Source organism: Colobus angolensis, unplaced genomic scaffold (assembly GCF_000951035.1).
Source record: "Colobus angolensis palliatus isolate OR3802 unplaced genomic scaffold, Cang.pa_1.0 Scaffold92, whole genome shotgun sequence".
In the NCBI taxonomy this organism is placed as follows: Eukaryota; Metazoa; Chordata; class Mammalia; order Primates; family Cercopithecidae; genus Colobus; species Colobus angolensis.
The window spans coordinates 2,726,514-2,740,153 of NW_012123154.1; the positions used below are offsets into that span (position 1 = coordinate 2,726,514).

Below are 13,640 nucleotides of genomic sequence, written 5' to 3' on the forward strand. Positions count from 1 at the left end.
GGGTTACAGGTGTGAGCCACCGCGCCCGTCTGAGATGAATTTCTTACTGTGGCGGATCTTAGGCTGAAAACTTTGAAAGCCACTGAGTTGGATCACCTCGGCCTGGAGGATGAAGGGAGGTGACACTCTTTGTATCAACCCAGATGTACTATCCAGAGGGAGGAGCTCCAGCTCTCTAGCTGACAGGGCACCTTAGCCTCCCTGATCCCTGGCAACGCAGAGGCCAGCAGGGCATAGCAATAGCCAAGAAAGAATGATTGTCTTTGGAAGCTCCCAGACCACACCCTCAATGCTTATGATCTGTCCCCTTGCTCACCTGGCAGGCCCCAGCCTCTCAGTTGTCCACTGCCAAGCTGCAGAGAAGGCAGGAGCTTGACATGTCTGTGGCACTTGGCAGCCAGTGCAGATGGGGTCAGGCCTTGGGCTCTCCCCTCCACGCTGCCCTCTGTCTGCACAGCAGACAGTCGAGATGCACCTGAAACTGTCGAGATGCAACTTCTGATTTTCATTCCATCTTCCATCTCTGGGACTGTTACGATAGCCTGTTTCCCTGAATTTTCTCTTTCTACCCCCTCCATATCTTCCTCTGCCCGAAATCCTTCTGTAGCTTCCTATTAAATAGCATTCCCATGGTTCATTTATTTAGACAATAAACATGTATTGAGTGCCTGCTATGTACTAGGCACTCGGGGTACCACAAGGGACAAAATAGACCAAAATCTCTGCCTTCACGTAGCTTACAGCTTAGTGGCAATAGAGGTGGGCACAGATGCAGAGCTGTAAACTGTCACATGGTGATAGACACTTGCTATGGAGAAAACCAGAGCAGAGAAGGGAATTGAGGGGTGGGGAAGGCAGTTTGCAATTTGATTTGGAGAGGGAAGGTCTTAGCCATAAGGTGACATTTGAGCAAAAACCTGAAAGAGGTGTAGGGGGGGTCATGAGGTTATCAGGCGGGTAGAGCAGCTACAAATCCCCAGAGGTGGGTTTAGAGAGGAGAGGAGGGTAGGAGGCTCCTGGGAGATGAGGTCTGGCAGGTCAAGGGGCAGGAGATTGTTTAGGGTTTACATGGGATGATAAAGACTTTGGCTTTTATCCAGGTGCAGTGGCTCACACCTGTAATCCCAGCACTTTGAGAGGCCGAGGCGGGCGAATCACTTGAGGCCAGGAGTTCAAGACCAGCCTGGCCAATGTGGCAAGGCCCCGTCTCTACTAAAAATACAAAAATTAGCTGGGCGGATGGTGCATGCCTATAATCCCAGCTACTTGGGAGGCTGAGGCACGGTAATCACTTGAACCTAGGAAGCGGAGGAAGCAGTGTGTCAAAATCATGCCAGTGCACTTCAGCCTGGGCGACAGAGCGAGACTTGTCTTAAAAATAAATAAATAAATAAATAAATATTAGATAGTTCAAATGTTCAGTAGATCAGACAAAAATCATGCCTGGCCAATGTGGTGAAATCCTGTCTCTATTTAAAATATAAAAATTAGCTGGGTACGGTGGTAGGCACCTGTAATACCAGCTACTTGAAAGGCTGAGGCAGGACAATCACTTGAACCAGGGAGGCAGAGGTTGCAGTGAGCCGATTGTACCACTGCCCTCCAGCCTGGGTGACACAGCAAGACTCTGTCTTAAGGAAGAAAAAAAAAAATGCTGGTCTCGCCCAAGAGTAGGGGTTTGGGGATTGCTGAGGCCTGAGGGTGCCTGAGTACCATCCTCCTGTGACCACCTCTCTTCTCTTTGGGTGTGTGAAGGGGCAGACCAGCTGAAATACTCAACCTGCCCCGTGGAGAACTGCAGCCTTCCCTCTTCCTGGAATTCCTCTTCCCCTCTGCTGTCGTGGCTTGCCCAACGCCCTCTCTTCTTCCAGGCACACCCCACGTGCCTCCTCCCCAGCAGAAAGGCCCTGCCTGCCTCTCACCTCCCCTACCTGTACCTGTCACCTGAGGTCAGACAGCCTGGATGTGAAGTCCAGTTCATCATCCTGCTTACTATGTGACTGGGTAAAAATGCACACAGCATCTCTGAGTTCCAGTCTGTTCATTATAAAACAGTGACAGTCACCACATCTCACAGGGTCATTGTGTTGAATACAGGACAGAAGAGTGTGTGAAGAGGTCATTTTTAGACCAAAAACACAGAAGAGTCATCTCACTCAGGATTCGAGTTAAAGTCAGCTTGAAAATCAAATATCAGAGAGAGCTTTGGACTGTCTGTCTTCCTGTTTGACATCTGGCTGCTCTTTCAAGCCTCCCCAGGGCCCTCAGTTCTCCAGTGTTTTAATCATGGCTGGGACCAGCCAACCTCTATCCTCCTGTCTGGCAGTGAATTCTCTGTGAGCAGAGAAGAAACCCTTAAAGCCAGTTATTTGCTTTTCCCCGCAGGTGCAGCCCACACGTGTTGGCTTGGTCTGCCTGCTTGCACCTGAGTGTTTCTTTTTTTCTTTATCTCTTCTGGGCTGATGGGGTATAGGGTTGGTCGTCCATTGTGGACTTCATGGTAGATGTAGAAAGAAGTTCGGTTGGTTGGTTGTGGGCTCCGCCTCCCAGTTCAGGGCCTGTTACAGAATAGGCACAGGGAAATGTTGGTTGAACGACTGACTGACGGTCCCAGTCTCTCGCCCTCCTTTGCAGATCGAGCTCAAGGACTGCGCGGCTGGCTCTCCTCTAGTATGGCCAATGAAGAGGATGACCCAGTCGTACGGGAGGTAACTGCTGCTCTCTGTCCCTGCCGCCGGGGCTACAGGCAGTGGAACTGGGTCCTTGCCATGCGTCCTCAGGCCAGTCTGGGACCTGTTGATGTTCTGGGACCCCTAACCCTTGCTGTTCGCTCTGCCTGGTCCCCTCTGCTGTCCCCCAGACCCCTGCGTGGCTGACCTCTCCCTTCCTTCAGGTCTGTGATCCGGCATCACCTCATCAGAGAGGCCTTCCCTGACTGCCCTTCCACACCCAGCTCCCCTCCTGGACCCTCGGCCATGCCTCTCTCTGCCCTTACCTTGGCGATAACTCATACTTGGCCTAGCCCCTGTCATCCCCTAGATATCAGTTCATTGCTTTCTTTCCTGTCCACTGCTGTGCCACAAAGCCCGAGTACAGTGCCTGGCACCCAGGTACCCGGCGACTGTTTGGTGAATGAATGAATAAATGGGCTCAGCAGTCCCTCCTTCCCAGGCTTACGCAGATGCAGTCATTCAGCAACTGTTCACTGGGCCACTGTGTGCCGGGGGCTGTGACACATGAGTCAGCAGGGCAGGGAGGGTCCCCTTCCCTGGGAAGCTAATGGGCTGTGGGCAAGACTGATGAGGCAGGAGTTTCCGGTGTAGGGTGCAGGCAGTGGGAGGTGGATTTCCCGCCCACCACTTTTTTTTTTTTAGGAGACAGAGTCTTGCTCTGTTGCCCAGGCTGGAGTTCAGTGGCACCGTCTCGGCTCACTGCAACTTTCGCCTCCTAGGTTCAAGCGATTCTCCTGCCTCAGCCTCCTGAGTAGCTGGGATTACAGGTGCCCATCACCACGCCCGACTAATTTTTTTTTTTTTTGGAGATGGAGTCTCCCTCTGTTGCCCAGGCTGGAGTGCAGTAGTGTGATCTTGGCTCACCGCAGCCTCTGCCTCCGGGTTCAAATGATTCTTGTGCCTTGGCCTCCTGAGTAGCTGGGATTACAAGCATCCGCCACCACGCCTGGCTAATTTTTGTATTTTTAGTAGAGACAGGATTTCACCATGATAACCAGGCTAGTCTCAATCTCCTGACCTCAAGTGATCACCCACCTTGGCCTCCCAAAGTAAACATTACGGGCATGAGCCACCATGCCTGGCCCAGGTTTCCCTCCTTAGAGAAAGCTGTTTTATAGTCAAACTCACCTTTCAGAATCCTTTTAACCAAGGACTTAGACCTTTGGAAGGCAAAAGGCAAAAAGTAACTGCATCTGCCTTTAGCCTCCCTATATGAAGAGCCTGACCTCCAGTGGGAAGGGCAGGGGCAAGGAGAAGGTCCTCGGAGATGAATAGAGGTGGTTTTTCCTCGCTTGGGGGATGTTGCTAAGTTACTAGATTTGGGTTATTCAGATGCATTTAAGCTGTATCTACACTGCAGTAGCAGGAGTTACAATACGGGGGTGGTGATGGGATAGAAGAGTCCAAGGGACTCTGAGGACAGAGGCAGCGCCCTCTGCAGCCAGGGACCCTGGAATGCTTCCTGCCCAAGTCATGCCTCAACCACGTCCTTGGAGGAGCAAGCAATCAAGGCTCAGGGGAGGCATGCGTGAAGAGCTCTGTAGATGCAGGGAAAAGCATGTGCAAAGGCCCAGGGGCAGGAGAGAATGTGTTTCATAGGAGGAGCTAGGAAGCAGGAAGGCAAACTATTGCATGGCCAGGTGGGGGTGGTTAGTGTTGGGAAGACAGGAAGCGAAGCTATCAGTCATGAAGGGCAGACCCCCTAAGACAGGGTGTCAGGCCTGTCCAGGAGGGGCAGGTGGAGGGCCCAGCCAGGAGGCACAGGCATAGGTGAGCCCTCGCCTGCCTGCCTCTCAGAAGAGCATTTGCCCAGGCTCCAGGATGTTTCCCAATCAGTGCAGCCCCAGGGAAGATGTGTGCTTACTGGGGGATTATGAACTTGGGTGGGGGTGCCAGGTGAACTCTAGCCCTGGTTCCCCTGGGAGCTTTCTGGAGGGATTCCTGAATATACCCAGTGTGCAGCCTTGGATCCCCTTGCTTTTAGCATGAGCTGAGCTATTTCCTCCTTCCCCAAACTGCCTCCCTGAGCCACTACCCCTAACTGAAGCTGGAAGCGCCAGCACAGCCCCGGGAGGTCCGCACTGTGTCCAGTCTCCCGGTTAAGTCATCTTCCCTTCATTCCCAGATCGACGTGTACTTGGCCAAGAGTCTGGCGGAAAAGCTGTATCTCTTTCAGGTAATTATGAGACTTGAAGGTAAAGAGGGGAAAAGCAGGTGTGGATGGGTGATGTGGACTCAGGAACATGGGCAGGGAACGATGGGAAACCTCAGCTAGGGTTCTCGGTGTGGAGAGTGTCATGGGGTCTCTCTGCTTTCGTGGGTGGGTTAATATTGGTCTCATTTCAAAGACGGGAAAACTGAAGGGACACAGGAGAGGCAGAAGGGTGCAGCAGTTAAAGCTGGGGCTCTGGGGTCAGACCGGATTGAGATCCAACTCCATCACACCGTAGCTGCGAGACCGTGGGCACATTTCTTAATCCTTCTGTGCCTCAGTGTCCTCACTTGCAAAGTGGTGATGGTAATAATGCCTGCCTCATAGGGTCCCCGGGAGGACGGACTGAGTCCACAGTGAAGTGTTTAGGATGCCACCTGGCAGAGAGTTAGTGCCAGTGATGATGGCCACTGTTGTGGAGGCTCCAAGGGGCAGCTCCACGGCAGCGTCTGTGAGCCCTCGGTCCTGCCAGCTGTGAGGGCCCCGGGTTGCTACCTCTGTCCCCTCCCCTTGCTGCTGGGTCAGCAGCTTGTCATAGTGGCCAACATGTATTGAGCATTGACCATACGCAGACTGTTTAAAGCATTTACCTAAGTTACCTCTTTAACTCCACAATAACCCTGTGGTGGTGATTATTGTATTTTATAACCGATATATTGAGAGAGAATTTACACACCATACAATTTCCCCATTTCAGTGTGTAATGCAATGGATTTTAGTCTATTCATGGGGCTGTGCAACCAGCGCCACAGTCTATTTTGGCAGTTTTGTCCCCCTTTAAAGGAACCCCACACCTATTAGCAATCAGTCCCCATGTGGCCCCCATTCCCACCTCCAACCCCAGGCATCCTTTCCCCTTATTTTCTGTCTGTGGATTTGCCTGTTCTGTTCACATAGCTGGAATCTTGCAATATGTGGCCTCCTGTGATTGGCTGCCCTCACCTTGCAGGATGTTTTCAGGGCTCATCCACACGGGAGCTATAGCCTGCATCAATATTTGATCTTTTTTTTTTTGAGACAGAGTCTTGCTGTATTGCCCAGGCTGGAGTGCAGTGGCTTGGCTTGATTGTGGCTCACCACAGCCTCTGCCTCCCAGGTTCAAGCAATTCTCCTGCCTCAGCCTCCTGAGTAACTGGGACTACAGGCACGTGCCACAAGCCCAGCTAGTTTTTGTATTTTTAGTGGAGATGGTGTTTTACTAGGTTGACCAGCCTGGTCTCGAACTCCTGACCTCGTGATCTGCCCGCCTCGGCCTCCCACAGTGCTGGGATTACAGGTGTTAGCCACCGTTCCCAGCCAATATTTGACCTTTTATTGATGAATAATGTTCCATTGTATGTGCAGACCACATTTGTTTATCCATTCGTCAGCTGATGGGTGTTTGGGTTATTTCTACTTTTTGGCTATTATAAATAATGCTACTGTGGACATTCACATAGTTTTTATGTGAACGTGAATTCTCATTTCATCCAGGTATATGCCTGGTAGCAGAATTGCTGGGTCTGCGTTTAGCTTTTTGAGGCTAAACTGCTGGGCTGCTCTGCCCCATGTTACATTCCCACAGTTAGAGTCAGTGTTCATATCCCATGATGCACATGAGAATGCGAGGCACAGGGAGGCCCTCACGGGCACGGGGGCCTGGGGTGCACCATGGCAGTGATGCTGCAAGCCTGTGCTGGGAGGGCCTGGCCTCCACTCCTGGGGTGTCACCCTTATGGGCCGTGGGAATGGGGCCTGTGCTTGTGTGCCTGCTCACCCTGCTTCCTTGACTGGCTGCAAAGTGATGGTGGAGGTGCCAGTGACCCCTGTGTGTCCAGAGTGCCAAGCCCTGTGCCGCCATCGGCTCTGTTTGCCTCCTCCGTGCTCACAGCAGCACTGGGAGGTGAGGATGCTTAGCCTCAGGGAGGCGAGGTGCCTGAGTCCACAGTTAACAAGGAACAGGATGAGGACTGGAAGCCAGGCCTGTGATTCCAGAACCTGCGCCCTTCAGCCTTCCCACCCCTGGTCAGGTGATCTCAGAACTGCCCGCAGTCCCAGCCCAGGAAGCAGGGAAGAGTCACGACTTTGCTGTGTGAGTGAGCTTTTAGGAAATGAGCATCTCCTTGTGCTAGAATGTAGCTGATCTGAAAGGGCCTGTTTTCCACACTGCCATGCCTCCACCAGGCTCATTCCACAGGCTGTCGTGAGACCAGGCAGAGCATTTGAGGAGGGGTCCAAACTTTGACTCCTCTACCTGAGAAAGAGAGAGAAAGAGAGAGCGAGAGAGAGACAGTGCACTGTGAGGACAGATGTGGACAGGAGCCCCTGAGTGTTGGGCGCATTGCAGTGTGAGCCATTCATGTACAGATGAGAGCGGGCCGTGGCTGCCTGGCTCCCTTCTTCAGTATCTTGTGAAGAAGCTCACATAACCGGATAAGGAGAGAGAATGGGATCATGAATTTCCACCTTGCCCGTCGTCTGGCCTCAGCAGTGAGCAGCACGTGCCGGTGTTGCTTTTGCTCTTTGCTTCTTGGGGACTTCTTTTGTTCATCCTTCTCTCCCCAGATGGCCTGTCCACTGGTAGTTAGGCCCTGGACCCCCATCCTCACCTCCCATGGCTGTGCTCTGCGGGTTCCTGGAGCAGCAGCATGCTGGTTTGGGTTCCTGTGTGTAGGCTTGTCCCTTGGAAGTCAGAGACATCCTGCAGTGGCCCTTTGGAGGCAGGCCGGGGGGAGCTGATGAGAATAGGGCTACAGGTGGAGACTGGCAGGGGTGCCTCATGGTTGAGCTGGGTAGCTGGTACCCATGTGGTAGGGTAAGGCCAGTCTCTGCTTGGGGTGGGTTTGGAGATAGCTGTTGATTCTTGGGCGGGGCCCAGCTCTGGGCAGGGCTGGGCGGAGTAGAGTTAATGGCTCCCTTCCCCTCCCCAGTACCCTGTGCGTCCAGCCTCGATGACCTACGATGACATTCCGCACCTCTCAGCCAAGATCAAGCCCAAGCAGCAGAAGGTGGGGCTGCCCACTGAGGGCAGTGGGGGCGGGAAGAAAGGGTGATGAGGGTGGGAGCCGGTGGAGGCGAGAAGCTCAGAGAAGGGGCCATTGGAGAATTAGGAGAACCAGCAGCTCCCAGGGCCTTGAAAGCTGAAGAAGGAAAGTGTCCAGAAAGACAGGGCAGCTCCAGAGAGGTCAGGGAGGCACAAGGCTGATGAATTAGAGAATGGGACCAGATGTGAGCTTAGGTTCCCAGGGTGCGACGGGGCCAGGCGGGTGAACATGGAGTAGGTCTGATAGGAAGAGAACCTAGTGTCTGTCCATGGAGGGTCTGCAACTCTAGCCCCTGTAGCCACATGGAAGTGCCATCCTGGTATTGCCAGTTCTGCTGGCTTTTCAAGAGAAGTGAGTAATAAGGATTTTTGTGAGAAATCTCTTGATTTTTAAGTGTTGGCACCTAATTTAGACCTTTGGGAGTGAAGTAGAGGACAAATAAGATTACAGGACTGTCCACTTCCTCCCGCAAAAAAACAAAAATTGTAACATTTTTGTTGGAATTTGGGTTTGTGGCCCTTGGTGTGGGCTGAAATCCAGGGGCCCTTGGGGACATGTGTCAGTCCCGCTTCTGGGCAGGGACCTGGCCAGGAGGTGGCCATGGTGGGGTTGGGGTGTCCCTTGGGGAGCCGTGCCTTGGGCTTCTCATGGCTGGCGGGGATGCTTGGTGCTTCCAGGTAGAGCTTGAGATGGCCATTGACACGCTGAACCCCAACTACTGCCGCAGCAAAGGAGAGCAGATCGCGCTGAACGTGGACGGGGCCTGCACCGACGAGACCAGCACGTATTCCTCGTGAGTTCCCAGCCCCAAGCCTGTCCGGTTTCCCTGTGTTCACACAGGAGCCTCCCAAAGACCTTAAAGACATTGACCCTCTTTGCCCCGTCACTGGGCTCCCCACCAGCGTCCCAGCCTTTGAAGGGCTGGGCCTGTCTCAGACCCGACCCTCCCTGAGCTAGCTGGTCCCAGAGCTCCCACCCACTCCTCGTCTCTTGGTCTACAAACAAGGCCATGGGTTTTCTCATCCCCAGGCTCCGCTCCTGAGACCCGCGTAGGCTGCCCTGCGGCCTTGGTCCCTGACTGTGGCACTTCAGAAGGTGTCTGGGGGGTGGAGTGCGCTGTGGCCACAGGCCCTGGCTCAGAGCTGCCTTCCCCTGTGATGTTGCTTCTCCCTGTGCTCCAGGAAGCTGATGGACAAACAGACCTTCTGCTCTTCCCAGACCACCAGTAACACATCCCGTTATGCCGCTGCACTCTACAGGCAAGGTACCCGGGGCTGGACGTCCCATGGTGGGGACATGGCGTTGTGGGGGCTGGGTAGGGAGAGAACCTCCCCAGCCTGGTGTCCATCTCCCACCTGCCCTGAAAGCTAGACACCTGCGGGAGCCGGGCAGATGTGGAAATAACAGAAATGACACATTGTCAGGGGATTGGAAGTGGCCACCTTTGGGGCCCGCTGGTTGGACACTGCCTGACTAGATGGGGTGGGGCTCCAAGTTCATTTGTCCTCCCGGGACAGCAGATACATACAAGTAGCATAACATAAGTTTGGGGACAGAATTTTGTCTTTAAAGACAAAGCTTATGACAGAGCAATTCCATTCCTAGGCAGCATCTATCCAAAAGAAATGAAAACATGTGTCCACACAAAACCATACACAGGTGTTCACAGTAGCATCTTCATGATAGCCAAAATGTGGAAACCACCCAGATGCCCATCCGCTGGATTCATGGAGAAACAGAACGTGGTCCATTCACGCAATGGATGTTATTTGACCCAGAAAAGAATGACGCACCGATGCTACCACGCAGATGAACCTTGAGAACGTTGTGCTAAGTGAAAGAAGCCATGGGCTTCCTCACTCGCAGCTACGCGCTGTGTGCTTACGTCCCAGTCAGCGACCGACCACATACATACTCAACGGTGGTCCCGAAAGGTTATAATGGAGCTGAGGAACTGGCTCACCTAGTCATGTCTTAATGAGCCTGACCCTGTGTAGGCCTAGGCTAACTCGCATGTTTGTGTCTTAGTTTTTTGTTTGTTTTGTTTTGAGACAGCGTCTCACTCTGTCGCCCAGGCTGGAGTACAGTGGCACAGTCTCAGCTCACTGCAACCTCCGCCTCCTAGGTTCAAGCGATTCTCCTGCCTCAGCCTCCCAAATAGCTGGGATTACAGGCACGCACCACCACACCTGGCTAATTTTTGTATTTTTAGTAGAGACAGGATTCTGCCACGTTGGCGAGGCTGATCTCAAACTCCTGACCTCAGGTGATCCACCCACCTCGGCCTCCCAAAGTGCTGGGATTACAGGTGTGAGCCACCACGCCCAGCCTGTGTCTTAGTTTTTAGTAGAAAGTTTAAAAAGTTTTAAAAAAAACCAAACAACAACAACAACAAAAAAAAAAGGTAAAAACATATAGCTGGGCGTGGTGCCTCTTTCCTGTAATCCCAACGCTTTGGGAGGCTGAGGCAGGCAGATCGCTTGAGGCCCAGGAGTTCCCGACCAGCCTGGGCAACATAGTAAAATCCCTTCTCTACAAAAAATACAAACATTAGCTGGGCATAGTGGCACACCCCTTAGTCCTAGCTACTGAGGAAGCTGAGGTGGGAGGATTGCTTGACCCTGGGAGGCGGAGGTTGCAGTAAGCTGAGATTCCACCACTGCACTCCAGCCTGGGCAATAGAGCAAGACTCTGTCTTGAAAAAAACATATACAATAAAGATATATTTTTCATAAATTTATTTATGTATTTTTTTTAGAGGGAGTCTCACTCTGTTGCCCAGGTTGGAATGCAGTGGCTCAATCTTGGCTCACTGAAACCTCTGCCTGCCGGTTTCAAGCAATTCTCCTGTGTCAGACTCCTGAGTAGCTGGGACTACAGGTGCACGCCACCACTCCCAGCTAATTGTTGTCTTTTTAGTAGAGACAGGGTTTTTGCCATGTTGGCCAGGCTGGTCTCGAACTCGTGACCTCACGTGATCCACCCACCTCGGCCTCCCAAAGTGCTGGGATTGTAGGCATGAGCCACTGTGCCCAGCCTATTTTTTTATAAGTTTAGTGTAGCCTAAGTGTGCAGTCTTTATGAAGTCTACAGTAGCGTGTAGTAATGTCATAGGCCTTCACATTCACTCGCCACTCACTCTCACCCAGAGCAGCTTCAGTCCTATAAGCTGTTTTCAGTCTTTTACACTATACTTTTACTGTACCTTTTTATGTTTAGGGTTTTTTGGGTCTTTTGTTTGTGTGGTTTTTTGTTTGTTTGTTTGTTTTAATTTTTTAATTTTTTTGGAGACCGGGTCTCACTCTGTCACCCAGGCTGGAGTTCAGTGGTAATCATAGCTCATTGCAGCCTCTGTCTCCTGGGCTCAAGCAATCTTCCCTCAGTCTCCTGAGTAGCTAGGACTACAGGCCGTGCCACCACATCTGGCTAATTTTTTTAAAAGAATTTTGTTGAGATGCGGTCTGGCTATATTGCCCAGGCTGGTCTCAAACTCCTGGGCTCAGGTGATCCTCTAGCCCCTACCTCCCAAAGTGCTGAGATTACAGATATGAGCCACTGCACCCAGCCTAGATATATTTAGATCACAAATACCATTCTGCCTACAGTATTCAGGGGAGTAGCATGCTGTACAGCGTGTAACCTGGGAGCAACAGGCCATACCATAGAGCCGAGGCATGTAGTAGGCTCTGCTATCTGGGTTTGTATAAGTGCACTCTGCGATGTTTGCACAATGATGAAATCACCTAATGATGAATTTCTCAGAACGTATCCCCATTGTTAAGTCATGTGTGGCTGTATGTGAAATGTCCAGAACAGGCAAATCCACAGAGGCAGAAAGTAGATTAGTGGCTACCAGGGACTAGTGGGAGAGTGGAGTGGGGATTGCCTGGTTCTTCTTGTGGTTATGAGAATGTTCTAAAATTGATTGTGCTGGCTGCACAGCTTTGTGAGTACGTTAAAATACATTGAATTATGGCCGGGAGTGGTGGCTCATGCCTGTAATCCCAGCACTTTGGGAGGCTGAAGTGGGCAGATCACCTGAGGTCAGGAGTTCGAGACCAGCCTGGCCAACATGGTAAAATCTCATCTTTACTAAAAATACAAAAAATTAGCCAGGCGTGGTGGTACATGCCTGTAATCCCAGTTACGCAGGAGACTTAGGCAGGAGAATAGCTTGAACTCAGGAAGCGGAGGTTGCAGTGAGCTGAGATCGTACCACTGAACATCCTGGGCAACAGAGTGAGACTCCATCTCAAAAAACAAAAAAAATACATTGACTTGTAAGCTTTAAAGGAGTGGACTGTATGGCACATGAGTCTTGTCCCAAAGCTGGTAAAAAGTACAAGGTGCGGCCGGGTGCAGTGGCTCACACCTGTAATCCCAGGACTTTGGGAGGCCGAGACGGGCAGATCACGAGGTCAGGAGATTGAGACCATCCTGGCCAACATGGTGAAACACCGTCTTTACTAAAATACAAAAAAATTTAGCCGGGCATGGTGGCACACACCTGTAGTCCCAGCTACTTGGGAGGCTGAGGCGGGGGAATCACTTGAACCAGGGAGGTGGAGGTTGCAGTGAGCCAAGATCATGGCTCACTCTGGCCTGGGTGACAGAGCGAGACTCCGTCTCCAACAAAAAAAGTACAAAGTGCTTAAGTATTTAGTCTCAAAAGCAATGAACGAAACTAATCTGAACACTTAGGAAACAAAACGGGATAGGATCAAAAGTAGTGTCATGTAACTCTCGTGTTCTGTTTAGAACCCATGTCTCAAGCGTGTGATTCTTGAAAGCCACATCCCTTGCAGTGGGAGGGAAAGTCATCATCTTTATCAGAGGCCATGTGGATACTCCACCCAGTTCCAGCAGGGCCTCTTCCCCAGCCACAGTGGCACTAGTGGACGTCCTAGTGGAACGGGTGGGATTTTGGCAGGAAGAGGTAGAGGATAAGGAGGAGAGGAAATCCAGGTGTGTGGGGTGGGACAGGAAGGGTGATCTGGCTGAGGCCTGGAGGGTAAACAGCAGGGCGAATTTGCCTAGTGCGGCAAAGCAAGCAGCTGGGGAGAGGGGCGTGGAACCAGGCTGGGAGGTGGGACTGAAGGAAGTGGGTTCGAACAGAAGAGTCCAGGTTCCTGTCCTAGTCTGGGCTGTGTGCTTGCTGTGTCCAGCAGGACCAGGTGGAGTTGGGGATGGTCCCTGGCCTGGTGGTCCCAAGACTCTAGGATTGGGGGCTGCAGCGGGAATGGGAGGCGGTTTGATGGTGGGCCTAGGTCTTCAGGGGACTTGATGACTCCCTTGAGCCAAACTGGGCAGGTTTCTAGAGTTGGGTCCAAGCCCTTCTTCCTTCGCCAGGTGAGCTCCACCTGACACCTTTACATGGCATCCTGCAGCTGCGGCCCAGCTTCTCCTACCTGGATAAGGCTGACGCCAAGCATCGGGAGAGGGAGGCAGCCAACGAGGGTGAGCCCGGGATCCCCAGCCCTGCTACCTGCCTGCCTTCATCCTAGTGGGGTGGCTTGGTCCTGGAAAGAGGGATGGGATGATAGGATGTTTAGCAGGATCCCTGGCCTCTACCTACTAGATGCCAGAAGCACCCACCCCACAGTCATGACAATCAAAAATGTCACATTGCCCAGTATCCCCGGGGTAAAGGGGCAAAACTATCCCCAATTGAGA

General features: G+C 52.2%; 1 protein-coding gene across 5 annotated transcripts in view; it reads left to right on the forward strand.

Annotated features, from left to right (window-relative positions):
• The window catches only part of POLR3E (polymerase (RNA) III (DNA directed) polypeptide E (80kD)), a 37,132-nt gene that overhangs the window by 3,158 nt on the left and 20,334 nt on the right, over positions 1–13,640 (forward strand). For 3 of the 5 annotated variants that reach the window (XM_011931911.1, XM_011931912.1, XM_011931915.1), the window contains exons 2-7: positions 2,635–2,708; positions 4,858–4,908; positions 7,854–7,931; positions 8,645–8,760; positions 9,149–9,231; positions 13,317–13,424. In XM_011931911.1, the coding sequence (XP_011787301.1) occupies positions 2,673–2,708; positions 4,858–4,908; positions 7,854–7,931; positions 8,645–8,760; positions 9,149–9,231; positions 13,317–13,424 (472 nt within the window). In that variant the 5' untranslated portion in view covers positions 2,635–2,672. The remainder of the gene's footprint in view (positions 1–2,634; positions 2,709–4,857; positions 4,909–7,853; positions 7,932–8,644; positions 8,761–9,148; positions 9,232–13,316; positions 13,425–13,640) is intronic. The other 2 variants (XM_011931914.1, XM_011931913.1) reach the window with 2 other exon arrangements.